Source organism: Prosopis cineraria, unplaced genomic scaffold, assembly GCF_029017545.1.
Source record: "Prosopis cineraria cultivar Desert tree isolate PC_DT_omini unplaced genomic scaffold, ASM2901754v1 PC12, whole genome shotgun sequence".
NCBI lineage: Eukaryota > Viridiplantae > Streptophyta > Magnoliopsida > Fabales > Fabaceae > Prosopis > Prosopis cineraria.
Window position 1 is genome coordinate 39,363,059 of NW_026555343.1, and position 22,454 is coordinate 39,385,512.

General features: G+C 30.7%; 1 protein-coding gene across 1 annotated transcript; it reads right to left on the reverse strand.

Annotated features, from left to right (window-relative positions):
• LOC129288214 (seed linoleate 9S-lipoxygenase-3-like) lies at positions 1–5,354 on the reverse strand. Its single transcript, XM_054924712.1, has 9 exons — positions 5,044–5,354; positions 3,472–3,758; positions 3,131–3,371; positions 2,686–3,027; positions 2,291–2,376; positions 2,090–2,197; positions 1,652–1,956; positions 1,293–1,556; positions 1–1,120 (listed from the first exon to the last, which is right to left on the reverse strand). Exons 1-9 carry the CDS (start codon positions 5,279–5,281, stop codon positions 367–369), a joined length of 2,625 nt encoding a protein of 874 aa, XP_054780687.1. The 5' UTR covers positions 5,282–5,354; the 3' UTR covers positions 1–366.
• Between the last annotated feature and the right edge of the window lie 17,100 nt (positions 5,355–22,454).

Here is a 22,454-nt window from a genome sequence, read left to right on the forward strand (position 1 = left end):
TATGAGCGTTGCGGCTGCACCGCCATTCATTTCTCAATGTACTTAAAAGCTGCATTGAGCATTTCATACCACAAATTGGTGAAGGTTGGTAGACATGAATTATTTGATATCTGATCCAAGCAATACACAAATAAGCATAAGCTGAAGCAATTAATACATATTTGGAGTTTCATGATATACGGTGTGCCTCAAACAAAGGAAAGTAGTACTGCTCTCATTTATTTTGTATAACATTACAAGACTAACAGATTAGCGGCTGCTCCTATGATGGACAAACGGAACAGTAGCTGAAAACACCAAGGACAACAAAACAGAGGATTATTAATTGTTTTCCACACATGGTAAAAGGAACCACGCACAGTTTGTTCAGATAGAGATACTGTTTGGAATTCCTCTGCAGGTGAGTCCTTCCTCACTTGTAGGATACAGAAGAGTGTAATGCATGTTGACGGGCCCGACCCTGTTTCTTAGCGTCTCAGTGTTGTTCCTTTCTATCAGTTTTTCCTCAATCTCTGCCAACTTCTTTCCGAACTTCTTGAAGGCTTCCAATGGCTTCACATCAGAAGTCCAGTTAGGATTGTCCCTTGTCCCAAGATAGACCTCATCAGAGGCGTGCCTGGATAATATTTCTATAACTGAAAGGTCGATAAGGGTCTGCAACTTGGGTGTTATTGTTTTCAAGAAAGCTTTCTCTGGGTTATTCTTCAGCTCTTCATATTCTGGAGTCCCTTCTTCGGGAAGCAACCTTCTGCTAAGAGTTGGACGGTTTACAATATAGCCACCATATGGATATTGTCCAAAATTGACAGCTGCATGGAGGGCTGAAGAAGTCCAGATGACGATAGTGCAAGTCTCGATAAGCTCTTCACGGGTGTGCATTTTAGGCCACCAAGGCTCATCTTTCAAATCTCCATGACCCACTTCTACAAGTTCTTTCCACCAAGCCTGTAGTTCAGAGTCTTGTTTAACATCTTCATTGTTCTCATAGTAGCAGCAAACATAGTCGTGAACCCATGTCTTAATAGCAGCCCATATCTCGAGTCCATCCACAGCAAAAGGGTAGTCCTCTATCACCAAGCGAAGCCCATGAGGAGATTCTGGATCCTCGACGGCCATTCCTCTGAATTAAGTAAATTAAAGGTTAATATACTATACTAAAAGGGTTAACATTTCTGCTTAGCGTTCATCTTTAGTTCACGACAAACTTTCAGACCCTTTAACCCCCTCCCCCCATTTCAATATCTAAAGCACGAAACCCATTTTTGTGGTTTATATATGTAATTGAAAATTACCTTCTGATAAGATCAGCAGGCAGGGCTTGATCAGGGAAAACCCAATTCTTGTAAACCTTGGAAGACATCTCTATAGAGTATTGTCCAGGCAGGAATGACAACTCTATAATGCCATTTGCATTGATCAAGGCTTGTCGAGCAAGTGCATTTATATTCATTGTGTCACGATAATGAGGATAGAGAAGTTTATGAATAGGATGAAGAGCACTGAGCTGCCTGTTAGTTGCTATGACAAATGGCTCAATGACTGCATGAGTTCTTAGCCTGCAAAACGTAAAAAAAATATAAAACACAGAGCCCATTATGAGATCATATAATTAATTAAAGCATCTCTATGATCTCATGGATAGAGTATATACCAATGGCTAACAAGTTGATGATAGCCAGAGTCGTTTACAGTCACATAAGCTTTAGCCAATAGCCAAATGGTACCCTCGACCCCTTGATCTGCAGGCAAGATGACCTTACTGATAAAGCCACATTCATCTCCATCAGGATGGGGTAACCCTAGTTCAATAGCCAATGGCTTCAAAGTCCCATCGTCTTTCAAGAAAAGAATTGTTCTGTTGGCATAAGCTTTTTTTGAAGTTTCATTTATCTTCCTTAGATATGGCATGAATGCGTCATGATGATCTAATATGAACAATCTCTTGCATTGGAGTGCCTGTTCAGCAAACAGAATATGATTCAATGGATGTGCTTCTAGGGAATAGATCATAAAAGATACGCTCTTTGGTCAATGGTTCCAATACTTCTTCATTTGACATGATTATTGCGGATCTCAAAACTACAGTTACCTCATCTACTGTCATTCCATTCATATTTTGCTCCAGTTGCTCTTTGGTTATCTTGCTCGTTTGATCACCAAAGACTTTAACATCCAGCGTGCTCTTTGGGGGAAACTCCTGTAATTAATTCATGAAAATTCTGTCAACATCAACAAAATAAAATTTGAACACGCAAGGTAGATTAATTTGATTACCACTTTTTTCACTTACCTGGAGAGCCTGGATTAAACCTGGATTCACGCCAGCCAACATTTCTCTTGCAAATTCTTCATCAGTCATCCATCCAGACTTGTTTTCTGCTCAAAGTTAGCAAAGTGTCAACAACAACAATAACAAGTCTTATCCATTAGGTGAGGCCGGCTACGTAGATTATATAACGCCATTATATTCTATCATTTATTAAACTTTTAAAAATATTATTAATCAAAAAGTCTCACTCAACAACTTTTAAAAATATTCTCTTTAGTCTTCCTCTATTCTCCTTTAACCTTCCTCTATACTCCTTTAACAAGGCTCAAAGTCATAACAAATGCTAAAATTTTCACATTAACCCTGACTACCACCTTTAATTTATTAATAAAGTTCCAAAAGGAAAAGCAATGCACCTTTAATAACTTTAGGAGTAGGATATCTAAGAAATTGTTCACCATCAGTTCGGAAGATTTCCTTGAGCAAAGGTAGCGGCATTTTTTCGCTGATATTCTTAAGTACATCTTGAGGCAGTTGAAATCCACCTTCATAGAGTTCGCGGACTTCATCGAAGCTCTCGAACTCATTGGACATGAAATTGAACGCAGATTCCAACAACGGCCTCAAATCTTGAGAAATAGATTTCAGCAAATAGGTCAGAAAGTCCGACAACTTCACGTGACCAAATCGTTCATCCCTTGGAACATAGATATCGAAGTTCTGAACTCCAGGAAGAAGTCTACTCTCAGTGTTAGGATCTGCACAGAAAAACCCAAAAAAACAAAAAATCCACATAATGTCAATAAAGAATATCCATTGTTTGATTAATTAAGAGAAAAAAATTGAAACCCTAAGCCTGACCTGATTTGGAGGGTGGCCTGCCAGTTCTTCCTCTACGAGGGTAAGGGTATTCGGAAGAGCCCCCAAGAGTAGGACGAGCATAGCTCTTATTGAAATCCGGCCAGCCCAAGTCATTGTAGGTAGCATAATCATAGACTCTATCGTGCTCCTGAAGCTGTGAGAATCCGTCTCCTCTTAAAGTTATGAGCTCTTGTTCTCTGTATTTCACCAAAGCTGGCGGTGTTTTGCTTGGAACATATGCCTGCAAATACAACAATACATTAATTTATGATTTCGACGTTGAATTGAAAAAAAAAAAAACTGTGAAAATTCTGAAAGGAATTTAACCTAGATTTACGGACCTTGTTGGCGAAGAAGATGCGATCGCTCTTGTATTTGGTGGCAGGGTAGATCCAGGAGTTGCAAACGAAGTGGACGGTTCCATGATTTGGGATGTCATCAAGCGTGACGCTCACGAGATAGAATTCGGTGACAAGATTGTTCTTGATCACGAAGGCTCCAGGAACTCCGAAGTCATCACTGTAATCGAAGTGAACAATGAAGGCGCTCTGTCCTTCCAACAGTGTTGGCAATGTGGTAACGAACCCTTCCAATGACGCCGCCTTTCCAAGTTTTCCCAGCCCGTTTCCTACATAATTTCATAAATATAATACAAAATTATTTTAAAATGAAAATAATTAAGGCAATTAGTAGGAGTATATTTTTTTATCAGATCGCATGTTCAGGATTTAACCGCTTTTACCAGTTGAATTAAACCGATTAATAAGCATATTATTTATAAGTCATAATTTATGTAATTTATATTCTAAAGTTATGGATGGAGCGAGTTATTGATTTTGGTCATAAAGTGAGAATATGATTTGGTCACATGCACTCCCACGCGCAAAGGGAATATATTATTTTATATTATAGTTTAATTTAATTTATTGTTAGTGAGGTGATTAATTGTTTGTCTTTCATCCAATGGCTTAAACAGCTAGTATCATTATGTTGTAGATGTGTATACTTTATTCTCCTGGACTCCACTAATTAACTTTTTTTATCCTTTTAGCAGCTGGGATAAAATAATTTAAGTGGCCCCTCTCCATTAAAACAAAATGGTTTTGATACAACAAAGAACACTGGGGTAATTTTGAGTACCAAGTTTGGTATAGAAGGTAAAATTCTACATCAATGTAATGCAATGTTTGATAAATAAAAAATATTTTAAAAAATGAAAAATACACTTATATATTTTTAAGATAACCTTTTTCGTTTAAAAAATAAATTTTCATATACCAAACAAGGAGGAGCATGGGGTAAGTTTCTCTCCACTACTCCTCCTCCACTGTAAATTTAAATAGTTTAAATTAAATATATATTTTTAAAAATTATTGAATTTAATTTAACATGTCTGCCGAGAAGGAAAACCAATTTAGCCATAAGCTGAAGATATGCTACAGTTCAGCTGACCAAATATTCATTATTTTTTAAAACCAGAGTCAGTTACAGTCAATGAGAGTGGGTGCCCACTACTTTTTCACTCAAGCCACAACCCAGTCAAGCTTCTCTCATATATGCATTAGATAGTGGTCTCTTCAAGTACAGACATAATACTACTCGAAATACTAATTTGCATAGAACCTGTGAAAACAGCCATTGAACTTTGGGAAAGACTTGTGAATTAGTTCTATACAAAGTTTTAATAATTAATACTATAATTAAAACTCTTCTCTCATCTAATTTTTGAAGCTGATGAAATTAAGCTGTCCAGCATGAAACTGAAAGCTTTCATCTCCCTCTAGTTTCTAACATGAAAGTGGTTCTGACTTGAGTGTATATTTGTTTTAAGCCAACACATTGATCAATTGGAATGTATTATGAGTGAATATATATAAGAAGAGCATGGATGTAGGGATGATTTTGTTAATTACCAGAATCAGCTTTGTTGGCACTGATGAGCTGAAAAGAAACAGCGCCGCCCAAGAACTGACGGAGACCGTCGAGGACGGAGCCGGCGACTCCGAGGCCCAAGTTGATGCCGGCGTTGAGATTAAGATTGTTAAAGTCAAGAACCTTCTTGGACATGAGCACCACCGTGCCTTTGATCTTGCTGCTTTTGTTGTGGCCGCCCAGAATATCAGGCACCAAGTTCAGCCCGGTGTTGAACATCTTCTCTAATTATAATTAATTAACACAATACCCTCCCTAATCAATACTTCTAATAAGAACTAGGCAATTGAGCTGTGGTGAGGTTGAAGCTCAGGCAATGGTGGCTATTTATAGGACGAAGACGATGCTGATCTGCTGGATTGATCCGTGTGGTTATTTTAAAACTGCTCCACGTGTAAAACGTGTCAGCAGTGGTCTTCTGTGTCCTTAATAATGCTTAATAATGCTTTTTTGTTGTTCTCCTTTGAGGCTTTCTCTATTATTTTGGTTGTCATTATGTCCATCATTAGAGCCACTGTTGTGAAGATGAAAATTTAAAAAAAAAAAAAAAACGTTTTGTTTTCTCTATCTAACTCAATTATTTACTATTATTATAATATTATCTTGTCCAGCACACCACTTCTCTTAAGTTTTGCGTCTTCTTATAGTTTTCCCTCCTTATCCTCAGTGATGCAGTGAATACGGGCAGCATGTGGTTCCTGTTTCGACATTTCGTAGAAAAAAAAAATAAAAAGCTTAAAAGTTTATTTACTTAGAATTATATTATCAATATATTTGTATTCAATTAAATTAAGATAAATATATTTTAACATATTAATAATATTAATAATAAAATTATAAAATAAATAACTTATAAAAATTTAGATGTTTTGATTTAATTGAAAATAATTAGTTTAAGTATATAAAATTAAATATAAATTTTTTCAGAATTAAAAAAATAGTTAAATGCATTATTTTTAAAAATATTAATTTCTTATAAATAATTTTTTACTCTATTCATAAAAAATTGTAAAAATATAAAATTAAAAAAATAATTAATAATTTATCTGTTTATGCAAAGAAACTTATAAAAACATTAAATATGTGAAGACGACTAAGGATCTTTTACTCTTTTTTTGGCCAAAACAAACGATCATTTACATCATGGTGGGAGAGCGTGCCAGACTGGAACACTGTTTGATTCCTTTGTCGTGTTTGAAACGTGATTCACGGCTTCACGCCGATGAGATTCCTCCAGGAAACTAAGTTTGTGTTTAATTTTTAATTTGTTAAAATTAATTTAATCAAAATTCATTAAGTAAAAGTTAATTTAATAAAAATTAATTATTATAACAAAATTTATGTTTAGATACATCTTTTAAAAGTCAGTTTAACAAACTAAAAATTATTTAAATTAATAAAAAATTATATTTTTAAAATATATTTTTTAATGTGCAATAATTAAAAAGAACATTAATTTATGATAATTTATAATTTTTATTATACAAATATAATATATTAAAAATGTTTAAAAATATGAAACAAATTTAAAATAACACAAAATTTAAAATGTTACATGATAAGAATGAAAAATATATTTAATATTTTGCATACATGGACCGAAAAAAAGTGAAACTAATATAAAAAAAAGTGTAATAAGCTTACCTCTCTCCATACCCGGCTCTTCCATCAAACCCACAAGCTTCCTCCTCAACCAGTTGCTGTCAACGCTGGCCATCACAAACGTGCCGCCGCGAATTGGTGATGTACGACCCGCAACTTTCCTTGTTATCGTTTACGGTGATGTACATTGAGGAGGATTGAAAAACCAAAAGCGAAGAGCATGGGTCGTTGATGAACCTCACTCTGCCCACTGTACTCGCTGGTTTCACCACTGTGTCTTTCACGTCCTCCAACAGATTCAACAGCTCACCACTGGACACTTCCTCTCCCATAAACAACCACGCAAAAACATCATCTGCAATGAAGAAGATGACGCCATCATCTGCCAACGAGACCTTGGCAGCTATGACGATGGTATCAATATCGATGTGAACTTTCATAGTGGCATGCGTTAGGGTATAGAAGCGAGCTTGAGAAGGAAGGAAAGAAGAGTTGGAGAATGTTAGCGGCATCAGCGGCAGACGTGAACAGCGAACTTCTATCTGCTTGAGTCGTGCCCTGAAGGACAGTGTTCTTAAAAACTATTTCGGCACACCTAGACGACGGACCGACAGTTCTTCAGGATTAAACAAGCATTTCCTGCGGCGGAGCAAGGGAGCAGAACAACAGAAACTAAAAGCAAACACAAACGAACAGAAGGCAGAGGGAAGAGAAAACCTCGAAAACTCAAGAGGCTTATCCTTTCTGTCAGCACCCAGGGGCTATATATAGCCCGAAGATGGAGACACAAACGCTAGGTCATAATCATCAGTTAATGCTTCAGTTACACACACATTAAACAACAAAACGTTCATGGATTAATGCTTCAATTACACACGCCTTAAACAGCAAAAACATACACATCCATTAATCCGAAAACGTTCAACGTTCATTAATCCAGAGACGTTTGGCAGACAAAACATTTAAGTCATTAACCTGCAAAATCGATTTCCAGAAGAGGTTTAATGTCCAAAAACTACCAAGGCCTTAAGTTCAAATTCAAAATAGCAAAATCAGAGGTTTTTCGGGTAAGCTAAAAATAATTGTTTATTTAATTATTTGTGTAAAAATAACCCGGTAAAAGGAACCCAGTGCCTATTGAACTCGCGCGCAGGGGGGGCGAGTCGGCTGATTTCAACTGCGAATGCCCTGTGTTGGCCTGTCTCATGTGTGTGAGGCCACTTCTCCTCCAAGCCCATTTTACTAGCCCACTTTATTCCTTAGTATATATACACTAGAAAAGTCTTTCTTTTAGTCAATGTAGGACTTTGACACACACACTTTTGACACACATACAACAAAGAAGAGATGGTCGACCAATGGGGAGTGAAGAACGAGCAAGATGAAAGGAGCAATAGAATGACAAAAGGGAGCTAGCCTCAGGTGCATGAGAAGAAATAAAAAATATGAGGGTATCATGGTTCATTAAAATATTAGGTGTCAACTACACCACAAATCACATTTCAAAAGCTACATTGAAGAGCTTTTAATTTTTTCCGTTTCAGACCCATTTGAAAATTCTTTTTGAAAGTACATCTCATTTAAAAAAAATATCCCAAACAACATTCCATGTTTCAAAAGCTAAAAATCACATTTGAAATGTAAAAGCACCCAAACGCACCCTAAATCTTAAATTTTTTTGAAACAAATTATATAAGCACTGCAAATTAGTTCTAATAAATACAATAAGTAAATATTTTTTTTGCAAATTATTATTGGGTTGTCACATCTTTATTGAAATATATGGTAAAAAATATGATAATGATATAATCTTCTCTTCATTTATAATATGAAAAAAAAAATCATATTTTGCTGTTGAAGATACGCAAAACACACCATGTGACCATATCACTTATTTTAATCGCTGCCACGCACCACAATATATTCACAAACCCCCACATCCCCTTTTTTTATAATGGCAATAAGCATCGTTATTAAATTCCTGAGTTTACTTTTTAAATTCATTGTTTTTATTGTTTTAATTTATAAAATCAAATCAATTCACTTACAAATTCAGATTAGATAAAATTTGATTAAACTTATAATTTAACTTTTGAGTTTATTATTTTTATATTTTTAATTTAAAAAATTATGTCAACTTACTCATAAACTTAAACTAAATGCAATTGGATAAATTTGTTAAACTTGTTGATTTTTAATTGAGTTAAGCAGATTAGATATATATTGTGCAAATCCTGCTTCATAGAAGCGATAGGACATGGTTTAAGAAAAAAAAAAACACTCAAAAAGAAAAAATTAATATTAATAAAAAAAGAAAACAACAAAAATAAATTGTCCTGTTTTAAAATTTTTATGTTGTGCATTATAATCTATCAATATAGGTAGATTTAAATTCAATTATTTATATTTAAAATATATTTAAATTAAATTATGATCATATTTTATATTTTATGAGTAAATTTAATGGTTATTTATTAATAAAAATAGACTCATTATTTAAGCTTACAATTACAATTTACATGCTTATTACAAATTTACTTAAACTCATAAGTTTGACAGCATTAGTAACAAGCATTTAGAATTTGGATCATAATTATTTTAAAACTACTTAAGATATTTTTTTTCTTTAAAAATACTTGTGCGGATATTATTATCTTTGATAAATATATGTAAAGAAATAGTTTTTTATTAAAAGCATTTCTCTTTAAAAATTTATAAAGGCTAGAAACTTATTATCACATATTATACCATGGTTGAAAAATGAATTATACAGTACATGACATATAAATATCATCCTTTAATATATTGTGATGGGTCTCACATTAAAAAATCTCAAGTCAAGTGAAGTTTAGAAGTAACATGGGTTTTCTCTCACTTATTTTTGAGATAAATTTTTCTTTTGAACTTATACACATGCTCATAGAGGATCCTAATCGGCGAAAAGTATTTGTGGAGTGCTTGTAAGTTGTAACATGTATTACTAACATTCAATCATGTGCTTTTGGTCAAAAAAAGCATTCAATCATGTGCTGTTAAAAACCAATCATTCAATCACGTGCATGGCAAGGAAAAATATATGCTAATTTTTGTTTGGTAAATTTCTCGTCTTTGAAAATATTTTCAGGTAATTAAATAATTAAGCAAAATCTCTATCCAATAAGTGCCCTTGGCCTCATATATAAATAAGACAAAATAATCTACTCACAAATCGACATAAAGGATATTTTGGGAATCTGGAAACTGCAGATTTTAATTTTTTTTTTTTGGCAGATAAAACAGAATCACTTTACTGTGCTTGGCAAAGGAAAATACAAACGAGAGAGAATGAAGTGAAGAGAAGAGTGGAGGGATATAATTTTCTCTCATTATATTTACTGAGTGAGAAAAAATAGAGAAGAAAAAAAGTTATTAATTTTATATAAACAATAATAATCCTATTATTTATAAAAATATTTAAATGATAAAATTTAATATTTTAATATATTATACTCCTTCCGTTAAAAAATGTAAAGCATTTTTTTAAAAGTTAGATATTAAATAATATAAGACATTTTTAGTCTTTCGATGTGGAATCATTACCTTTTTTTTTTAAAAGTACCCCTAATAATAAATGACTTTATATTTATTGCAGAGTATTTAATAAAGATAAATATGAAAAGATATGGTTAGTTTAAAAGTAGGTAACTACTTTATTAAGAGTTAAGATTCGGTTAAAAATGCGTTATATTTTTTAATGGAGGGAGTATATAATAATAATTTTATCATATATTATTGACTGAACAAAAACATAATTAAAAATTATTTTATATAATTTAAAATTTTATTTATTAAAACATAAATAAGGCTTGGAAATTTAGAATTAATATTTGTTTAATTAGTCTAAAAATTAAATATGTTGCTCATTTAATAAAAATTTATGATCAATATAACTATGCTACAAACATCATGATAAAAATAGATGGAAGTAAGAGGTGGCAAAATATTTTTTGGGGCAAAGAATTGATGTGTGAATTTGAAAATGAATTTTTTTTTCAAAATCTCTCCATATTTAAAAAAAAAGTTGAAGGTAAAAATACATGAGTTTAATATTATTTTCGTTCTACTCTTTTTTCTCTTCACTTTTCTTTTTATAGTCAAGTAAAAAAATATTATTTTTTATATTTTTCTTTCCTGCCAAATATAGCATATAGACTGCACAATTTGTTTTTACCATCTTTATCTCTTACATTATACTTTATCTTGGAGGGATGTTTTGAAAAAAAAAAAATAGCACGCACGAATTTATATAATCCTCGATCGATCACGTGAGGATTTCAGGATAATAAAATAGTAACATGGAAAACGGAGTCAAATACATAATCCTGCGGAATATAGGATACTTTTTAACTATTTTATAAAAAATTTGGTAAAAAAAAACTATTTTATAAAAATTAAGTTTTAAAAACGTGCGATGCAAGATAGCATTAATTTTTATTGTTTAAGAAAAATAAAGGGGAGAAGAGGGAAAGTTAAATTTTTATTTTCCTAAAAAAACAAGACAAGTTTAGCGACTGCTATTAACTACATATTTTTACTCCTAATACAATAGGATAAGTTTTTTTAGTTATTAGAATATACAAATATCAATATTATATTTATTTTTACACAATTTATTTTATATAATACAAAAAATATTATTAACATTTTATTTTATATAAATTATTCTAAAACCAAATAAAGTTAACGTATGTGATGAGAACTTTCGAGAAATTAGTTAGGAATGAATTTCAATCCTTATACAAAAAAATATTTACCATTTTATATCCTTGCCTGTCTAAATCAAAATAAACATTAAAAATTAATTCTTTCACACCCACAAAAAAATGTTAACATAATACCATAAAATTAAAAATTAATATATTTCAAAATACAATTTAAATTTTAAAAAGCTGAAATAAAATATAATTTATATTTAAATTTATATTGTTAAAGATTGACTTTCTTAAAAAAATAATTGCATCGAATGCTACTATATAACTCAAATTACAAAGGAAGGGAGACTAACTAATTAAAAGTAGTTTATATTATTAAAATTGTTAAAAATTATCATTAGTTTCTAAAATTATATCCTCTAATTAAAATCAATCTATTTTGATTACATGTAATTTATATTTTATATTTTATATGATCTTTCTTTATAATACAATTATTAAAGATTATATTTGCGGGAAAAATTAATGTTATTCACATTTTATAAAATATCTTATATCTGGAATCAACTTATCAATAAAAATTATCAAATGTTCTGGAATGGAGAGGTACAGTAACATACTCTCTATCTAAAGTTGCTCCCCCAATCAGTGAATATAATGTCGTGTTTCACGTGTGATGACCTTTTTTTGTTTTTTGGCCATTGATGGCCTGAAATTCCTGCTTTCAATGCTACAACGTGAATTCAATAAATATTTGTGTTCTCAATGGTGTCCTACATATTTTTTTTATAGACTTACTTATAAATAAAATAAATGACAGTAATTAAATGATAATTTAACTACAATTTATTTCTTATAAATAAAATTACGAAAGCGTATAGTAGCAGCAGTAGTAATTATAATAATGACAATAATAATCTCTTATTTAATTATTTGTGTTATATTGATTTGGCCATGCCCGCCTCACAACCCGTTTACCCACCTACACATCACTTAAGAGACTTAGGATCAGCTCCTAAATAGGCCCGTGAGAACTTAGGCGTGCTGGCAGAAAACGCAATTGTTCGTCTGCAAACAACAAAATTATCAAAAGTGTTAAAAATATTAAATCTTAATTGATAATAAAAAAAAAGTCCCGAACTCTCTTATTATAATTTATCCGAATATAAAAGATACGTAAAATTTGATAGAATAAGTGTTTTTTATTATTACTAAAATGTAAAATGATTACAAATCTAAATTAAAGATAAAGCTAATTGATAAACCTAAAAACTATGGGTGCAGAATGTAAGTCTTTTGAGTGTTGACTGTTTTTTTCTTTCGTGCTTTGGTATTCTATTTATAATGACAGAGTGATGGTAGCTTCTTCCTTAGGACCTAGAATATTTTACCGAAAAATTAGAGATCTCACAAAACTCATGGCACGATTTTTACTCATTGTCTTCCATTTTTGACAACCAGCCTGTCCCACCAAGATACTTGAGCACGATTATACTACTCCCGCAGATTTCGAGATCATGTCTTTATGTACCAACGATCCAGGGTTTGCAACTGACGGGATTTCGACATGCTCATCCTGTCGTGGCATTTTATTGAGCTCGGGGTCAGTCACTTTGTTCAAATTATTGACCGGGCCTAATTTTTTAGTTACTCAGCCCAAATGGCTTTATGATCGACCCAATATTTTGGCAAGATATGTTTTATATTTACCCTAAACAATAATAAATTTTAAATGAATAAAGAACAACAAATGTGATGTTATATTTATCACACACCACTTTCTTTCTGTATTTGAATCTCTCTCTCTCTCTCTCTCACCCTCTCTCACCTCCACACACACTCCCTTTGGTCTCATTCATAAAATAAAGAGAAGAAAAAAATTTATTCTATTTATAAATCATATTATTAAATTTTTATTATAAATTTTTTTACCCTTCATTAAATATTAGAGAGAGAAAATATGTTATTTAAGTATGTATATTTAATAAGAATAAAGTTAAAAAATTATTAAATTTTAAGACAGAATTAATGAGTTTTAAATTTTTTTATACTGATAAAATATATTAAAAGTAACTTATAAATAAAATTAGAGGAGTATATATTTTGTAACAGCCACGCACCACACTATTTATTTATCACAAATTAGCTTAAGGAAATTCATTATTTCTTCATCCGCAGCTAGTTCACGATTTCAAAGAAAAGTTAGTTTAAACTTTAATAATTTTTTTTAAAAAATTATTTATTCCAAAAAACAGTATAAAAAATTTTTAAAAAATTTTATTCTATCCAAAATATAGGGTATGGGATAGGTGTTATGTGTATTTTTCTATTACCCTCTTACTTTATTAAATAATTAATTATGGTGTTTTAAATGAGTCAAATACTATATTTATTACCTACAAAGGTAAGATTGGAAGGATGTAAAATTTTTTTAAAAATCAATATTTTAATTAATTTTTTTAGAAATATTTATTTAATCATGAAGGAGTATATCTTCTCAATTATACCATCATTAAATACTTCATATAAATACTTTGATAATTATAATTAAAATTTCAATGTATTATTTTTTAAAAAAATAATAAACAAAATTGGGGTATAGTTAAAAAATAATTATAAAAATACTTTATACTTTATATTTTAGAGTAAATAAGACTTTAAAAAATATAGTTAACATTTTAATGCATTAATTTTATAATTAAAATATAAATACTTATAATCATAATTAAAATTTTAATGTATTATATTTTTAAAAAATAATAAATAAAATTAAGGTATAATTAAAAAATAATTATAAAAATATTTTATATTTTAAATTAAGTAAGGCTTTAAAAAATATATTGGAAAGGAGTACATATATTTTGAATTAAGAAAATTGACAAGTTTGACAAAACTGATTTTGATGGATAAGATGACAAAATTGACAAGCTGATCCCGAAAAACAAGTACAAATTAAAAGGTTTAAAAATTAATTTTTTCAAAAAGGCCGGACATAAAAATATGTGGGAGTTTCACAGTCAACAGTGGATTCAATGTTAGACGCGGACACGTGGTAACTGGTAAGTGAAAGCAAATGTGACAGCCCTGCTGTGTTAAACAAACAAAAGTGAGTAGACCTTAGCAAGAAAAGATCAGACAAAACGAAACGAAATGCGTTCATTTAGTCATATCTTTTCAACAAAGGCATAAATAATGGTTTATCGGTTATATTGTGGTCCTTTAATTTAACATAATTTAATTTTTATGGTCCTTTATAAAAAAAATTGACGGTTGTAGATCCTTCTTTATAATTTTCCCTTAAAAAAAGGTGATTTTGGTTCCCGTTCTCATGTATTGAAAAAAAAAAAAGTTGATTTTCAGAAGTGTTTTTAAATATTATTGAATAAAAACATAATCACGATATAATAAAATATCGACAACATGAGTTTAATAAATTAATATTGAAGATGTATCTCAAAATAATTAAATAATTCGAAAAAGTTAAGCAAAATCAACTTAATCATCATTAACGTTTACTTTTTGAGTCAAGTGTACAGAAGATTCATGCATTGGCCTCATAAAACGAAACAAATTAATCTGGCCATTAGTCAAACATGGAGGATATCATATCATAAAAAAAATATGGATGATGTCTTGAAATGAAGATCACATGGTTTTTTTCTTTTTATCTTTCCAGGTTTTTTTAATTGAATATATAGACATGATGATTAGATATCGAATCAAATATATTATTATACTATATTATAAGAAAAATTAATCTTTTATGGACTAAGCTATAAGTGATTTAAAATTGAAAGATTAAATCGTAATAAATTATAATTAAAGAAGTAACTTATAATTAAAAGATTAAATTGTAAGTGAGTAAAAAATTAAAAAAATAATTTTTTTTATATTATATCTACCGAACATCATTGGATAACATGTTATTTATTTTTTTATTTTTTGGGTAAAAACATGTTTCACGAGGGACTTTCACTGTAGTTTTCCCTTACTTTACATTTTATCCAATCTTACTTTTTACCTCCCTAACATCATTATTGATGTGAATTGAAAGATTGGTATTATTATATATAATCATCTCTTATAGAATTAATTAAATTGTGTGGTGCATCACGTGGGTTTTTCAAGATGTCCATATTTGAAATGTCAAGGCAAAACTGTAAGCCACCCAATTGTCGAAAGTTCCTCATCAGTGAAATGTTCAATTTCCCTCAATCTGATGTGGAGAAAGCGGAATCTGGCTTTTCATGCAAGTGTCATATAACCTTCAGAAGAGGCAATCAAAGTTTGTCTGTTGTATCATATTCATCTCCCACACTGATTTTGAATAGAATTCTTGCTCAAGATGCTCATGGATGTTAAATGGAATGTTAGAATGAAGAAATACAAATCACATGCTTTTCGTTACTGCCTTACCATGATTGACATTTGTTAATGCTGATCATCTACACAACTATAAATGAAGACGTTCAAGAAACACAAATCCAGAGTACTGTTTTAATATTTTACTTATTCAAAATATTCTAGCTTGGATCAAGGAACTTACATATGAATTTTGTATGAACAAGTGAAATAAAAAATTTCAAATATTTAAACTTGATATTAGTATTGTTTTAATATTTGAACTTACAAGTGAAGTGTGACAATGAACAAGTGTAGTATGAAATGTTTTATATTAATTTAAATAAGGGATGATTTTATCATTTTTTAATAAATTTAATATCAAATCAGTAACCTTAAACTGGAGTATAATTTTAAAAATTTAAAAGTTTTAAATTTAAATAAGTTTTATTAAAATTCTCCCATGTTTAAAATTATCAATATCCTTGGTAGCTTAGAGGTATATGGCCCTTAGTTATTATGAAGAGATATTATGTTGGGATGATGAATTTTTTGGAACTAATTTTGTATAATTATAAAATTTTAGGAAGTTAATTGATAAAAATTAGATTGATAATTTCAATGATCCAAAAATCCAATGTCTCCAGTCTTATTGAAAAATCAAAAATAGAATGGGTGCCTTTAAAATATAGCACAAATAAAAACTTCACTGCGATGACGGAAAGAAAATATAAGACACGTACACACGTGACACACAGGTTTAGTTTACTTTCATTTAAAATATTGAATCAAGAACCTATACATGATAAATCATTTAAAACGAAGTGAAGATATATGCACTTAATTTTTTTTGCAAACATGGACAAAAATTATTTTCAGGTGAAATTTTATGGAGGTTGATCAGTTATCATATGTATATTATGTGAGAAAATATCATTTTAATTGAATATCTGGTTGAATCGCTCGCTTCTTTGTAGCAATAACAATGAGTGGAGATGTGTGCTTGGTCTTTGGTGATATCAAGTTAAATGTGCTTAGTTTTTGTATGACGAAAATCATTTAAAAATTTTGAACCTATTATAATTGAAATTGCTTAAAGTTGTAATAATATTCTTAAGGTAAGCAGCGTAGAAGATGTGTGTAACATCCCAGTTTTAATCACGTGATTAATTAAACCTAATTAGGGTAATTAAGTAAGATAAAGTGGTGTGTGGCCAGGGAGGTTTAATAATCATATTGGATTGTATTTTAGCCCTAATTGTGGGTTCGGTATTAAGGCGGGCTACCCAGGCATCAAAAGGAGAAGAAAAATAAAGAGTGATGTTCTTGTACTACATGCCGCGGCATGGAGATCGTCCACCACAGTGCACAGACACTTTTGATGTGAGGGAGGACCTCTTTGTGCTATGCGCCGCGGCACATTACGGGTCCACCGTGGCGCATGGCCATTTTTTGCAGATATCAGTTGCGAAAATGAGACAGAAAAAGAAAAAAGAGAAAAGAAAAAATGGAGAGACGCACCAATACTTTGCTAAGGTTTGCTTGTGGATGACATAAAAACACCCAATGTAAGTATTGCACTCATTAATCTCCCCACTTCTTCCACATTTATGAGTTTATAGTTAGCGTTTAATAGTGAAAGTGAATTTTCAATCTATATAAATTATGGGTCCAAATTTATTAACTCAAATAGAGTTAATGGAAGTAAGTATCTAAATCTAATATAATAAATTTTTAGTGTCTTGGGTTGATGGGCATCATTAATATCCAAAAATATCATTTACTATGGGTGATTGAAAGATTGTGATGTCATTAATAAAAATTTAATGGTTCATTAATGTTATTGGAAACTAAAGGTAATAATTAAACAAAAGGAATAGGCTCAAATTCTTGTAGAGTGAATGTTGGGCAATTTAGAAGTGAAGATTGAAGGTTTAATGCTTAAGATAGTAATGTTAATGAAATTCAACTTAGTTGATTGTAGTATTTGGCTCTTAGTCATCTATTGAATTAGAAAATTCAAGCTTGAAAGCCAGTAGATTGAAGGGTAAACCTTTGACCTCTAAAAGGTTTGAGGTAACTGGGAAAAATTGTACTTTGGGTAGTTATATATTAATTAATTGTAAATTGATTTCTATTGTGAGTGTGGCATGCATGGGTTGATTTTCAATGTGAAAAGCATGTGCTAGTATTGATGAGTATATGAAAAATTGAATGTGTATAAAATTATTATGGCTTGAAATGCAAATGCTTAATCAAGATGTTTTGAATATGAATATGTATATGTCTTTAGAAAGATGAATTTGATGATGTGTTGTAAATGAGCAAATTGTGATTGAAAAATAGGCGTAAGTGTTATAAGTGAAAGATAAAAAATTGATGTGCACTTGGGTAGCGCACGGTCGTGAGCCCAACGTGATTGTGGTGATAATGAGTAAATGAAAATAAAAGTGTGAAAATGAGTGAGTATTGATTATGGCATGATTAGTGGTGGGAGTTCGCTTAGGGATTAGGAGTAGAGAAAAATTCATATGGCATTTAGACCTCATTTCAATGCATGAGGATATAGCCTTGTCTTACAGTTTGTCGAGAAACTAAAACCTAGCTATTTCTACCAATTCAACGAGGAGAATAGTTTAGGTATGAGACACCCTAGAGATTCGATAATGGGGGAAGCTGTGGTTCAAAAGTGAGTCATGTAATCTTTAGCCAGGTTACACCTCATAATTGGTGAGCTTGGATAGTCTAATCACATGAACAGAACCCTATTCAGTGTTATAGTCCACGATTTTAATTTGAGAAAATAAGAAGGATATAAGGTTAGTTGATCATTGTCTATATAAATATATAACATGTCACATGTGTTAAGTTATGGCAAGTCGCTTGAATAATAGGTCAAGGTCACATATTTGAAAATATGGTGACAATGCACCTAGTATATGTGAGTTAAAAAAGTTATTAAATGATAAATGACAAATTGTGATATGTGTGAGCATGTTTTACTTACTTGGTTTCTTATATATGTGCTTGTCTTATAATTGATATCTAATTGCATAAAGTAGGCTTTACCTTGGTTATTGAGTGGCTAGACTCACCCTTTTTATTTAACACTTTTTAGATTCTAGCTCTGATACAGAGAGGGAGAAGGCTCAAGAGGCTAGAAATTAGCATATTCCTTTTTGTATGCCTCTAACTTAGTTTATTTTGTGTAATAGTATATGTTTGTCAATTTTAGATTGCATGTCATCTCACTTGCACTATTTTGTTGTTGTAAATATCTAATTTGTATTTTAGACCCTAAATATTTGTGTATGTTGAGATATATATGTTTATAAGGTCAAAATACTAGTACATATGTAAAAATGAAGATTTGGACATGTTTTGAATGATTTGAGTGAAATGTAATGACAATTTATCTCCCTATCTGTTTTTGGTAAAATAAAGTTGAGGAGTGAATTTTTGTTATACTATTGTTTTACTTATGACATGTTGTACTGGTAATTCTAGGTCCAATGGACATGGTTCAGGTGTTAGGAAAAGCTTTTGGCACTTGTTGAAGGTTTTGGGTAAAAGTTGTGAAAAATAATTAAAATGTGTTTGGGTGTCCAACTTCCCAGTGTGACTTGTTTTGGAAGTGAAACCCATGCTATTAGCTAGTTCATGTAAAGAGCTTTTTGCAGACACTTAGATCACGTCATTAGAACATCGGATAGAGAATTGGAGCATGTCAGAAGTTTTCTAATTTTGCTGTCAAATGACAGGAGAATCAGTGTAATTTTCATGCAATACACCACAGCGCATGGCACCTAAGCCGCGACGCATGACACAAAGAGCAACACGTCGCGATGCAACGTGCATGAGCCCGGCGCACTGCTTTGTCACACATTATAAGAGTTGTTTTCACTTGTTTTTGATTTATTTCACTCCTCTGAGGTATCCCATGCTTCCAAAATTTATTTTACTCTGATATAAAGGATTTTGATTGATTTAAACTCATTGTTATTTAAAAAACTTGGGATCCCTTGCTTTTGAATTAAATCTTAGTAATCACTCTTTGGGTTAATCTTTTGATTATCATGAGTTTTATTAGTTAATAGGGTTTAATGGAGTGAGAATATTACAATGTGCTTAGTCTCAATTTTTAATTTTGTACAACCTACCTCACTATATTGAATCCCGAGTTTTACAGACAAAAAAAATGAGGAGGAAGAGAGGGGGTGGCATACATCAGCGAAAAAATAAGTTTTGGCAGGATATAATATTAATCAACATCTACAAAAATTAACCTGAGAATATTTTTCGTCTATATCAACAAAAAAAATGGTCAACTTTTTACTTAGGTTTTAGCTAAATGGACATTTAAGAAATTTAATGGATTGATCACTTTTACATCAACTTTGATAATGTTATGAATATTTTTACCATTTTTCTCACTTTAAACTACTGGATGCTCCTGAATGATTATTTCATAGGTATTTTTACCTATTTTTTAGTCAACGTCAATAAAAACTGATGCGTGACAAATTTAGTTATCATTTAACAGTGGAAACTAACAGTGTTATGGCAAAGTTAACGACCTGATCACTTCTGCACCCATTCATATAACATCATGGGTATTTATGCACTTTTTTTTTATTTTAGGCTATTGGATACCTTTGATTGATTACTTTGTAAATATTTTTGTCCACTTATCCAATCATTTAAATCGAAGTGAAGATATATATGGTTAAATTTTTTGAATCCAAAATCATGTCTTTAAATAATCCTTGAGAAATTTTTTCATGAATATACGCCAAAAAATTCATATTCTATATAATAAAAATAGATATAAAGATTTAGTAATTTATGTGTCATTACTTTAAATAACTTTATTTATATAATATAATGTTTATTTAATTTTTTTATTTTTTCTCTATTATATTATTAGTAACTGAATTCATTTATGTTTAATATAATTTGAACGTCGCTTCATCAATTTCACTTTACAAGCTAGCCTACTATTATGCAGGGATTGGGTAGAATTAATAAAGTAATGTGACATTTTCCTTTTTCAATATATATAAATTATATATAAAGCATGTGTTCTTTGCTTGTTTTCTTGCCATTTTAAATTGTGTCATCTTTATTGCCACCCATAAGTTAAATAGACCCATAATGGCCTGATATGGTCCCCTCGTCACATGGTCACGATCAGTACAGCCCACTGAGTTCATCCACACATTTATATAATATATTAAATTATTCTTAACTTTTTCAACGACAATGATTGTTATTATTCATTATATATGAGATTGGTTTACTCTTAATTATGACAATAAAAACAACATTGAATATTTGCCAAGAAAACAAGATTGATTTCTTTTTTTCTTTTTTTCTTTTTTCACATGGAGCATCCATTATTCTGAACATGCCTCATGCCAAGCTAAGGGAAGTTAGTGGAACCAAACGAATTTAAATCAACACATGTTGATATTTTTTTAAACAAAAACTTTAATTAGAGTTTAGAGTTGATTCTTATTGGGATTAAGTGTGGGTTAAAATTAAAGTCTCATGTTGAATAAAAATGAATTAGAAATGTATAAAAGTGAGAAAATTTTTCTCAAGCAGACACCACTCGATAATAAAGAAAAGAAAAGACAAAATGATCTTTAATGAGAGCCATATATGTGAGTGTGTGTTTTTCTTTGGAGGCTTTTACTCGATCCATCGTGATTGAAAATATGAAGTGTGAACTGAATTCACATTAATAATATGCCTTTGGCTGCTTTTAGGACTCCGGGTATGCCAATAGCTGGAGCGTGGAACACGTTGCTAGTTAAAGTAATTTATTATCAAATTGTTAAAACAACATTTCTTCAGTATATATCGTCTAAAATTAAAAAAAAAAACAGAGAGAGACAGTGAAAACGAGCTCTTGATATCCATTTATGTTACTCCTTCTGATCCAAAATATAACAATAATTTATATACCAATAAAATTTTTATTTTTATAAAAATATTTTTTTAATCTTTAGTTTCAAGTTACTGATATTTTGGATTAAGATTAACTTGAAGAAATGTTTATATTTTCAACCGGAAGGAGCAAGTCAAAACAATATCAATATATATATATATATATACATACTCCAAAGAACAAAATAAACAATTAAAACTTACATTTATTATTATATACTTGCATATTCAATAATTGATGAAAAGGGGGCAAAATAAAGTTATGAATTGAATGGAGTGAGGAAATGATAAGTTTCCGGTTGTATGAAATTAAATGCACCTACATATATACATCTGCCGTGCATTGCCCAAAATTGATTTTTTTTTTTTTAATGTTGGCAATGACATATTGATTTTTTATCGCCTTCTATTCCATAATTAGAGTTTAATTTTTGCAGTTAGATATATACTACATTTTACAGCCTCGTTCATAGTTGGAATGAAGATGGTGTTTTTTTTTTAAATTAAAATTGATTTATTTCTCTTATCCTAAATAATTGCCCATAAATAATAGTTTGTTGATTTAAGCGAAAAGAAAGGGCGAAAAAGATCAATCTTACATCGGATTCTTCTGATGACTTTTACATTGAATTTTTTTTTTTTAAAATATAATTGCAAGTTTGAACTAGGGGTGTTCACGGGACGGGACGGGACCGGGACACCCCCGTCCCGTGTCCCGTCCTGAAAAAAATATCGGGACTGAATTTTGGTCCCGTGTCCCGTCCCGAAAAAAATATCGGGATTGAATTTTGGTCCCGTGTCCCATC

Excerpts from the sequence above, each read along its gene's own strand:
- LOC129288214 (XM_054924712.1), bottom strand. The coding sequence starts at position 5,281 with ATGTTCAACACCGGGCTGAACTTGGTGCCTGATATTCTGGGCGGCCAC. Across the intron at positions 3,759-5,043 it reads TGCCAACAAAGCTGATTCTG|GAAACGGGCTGGGAAAACTT; the intron begins GTAATTAACAAA and ends GAAATTATGTAG. Across the intron at positions 1,121-1,292 it reads CCTGCTGATCTTATCAGAAG|AGGAATGGCCGTCGAGGATC; the intron begins GTAATTTTCAAT and ends TACTTAATTCAG.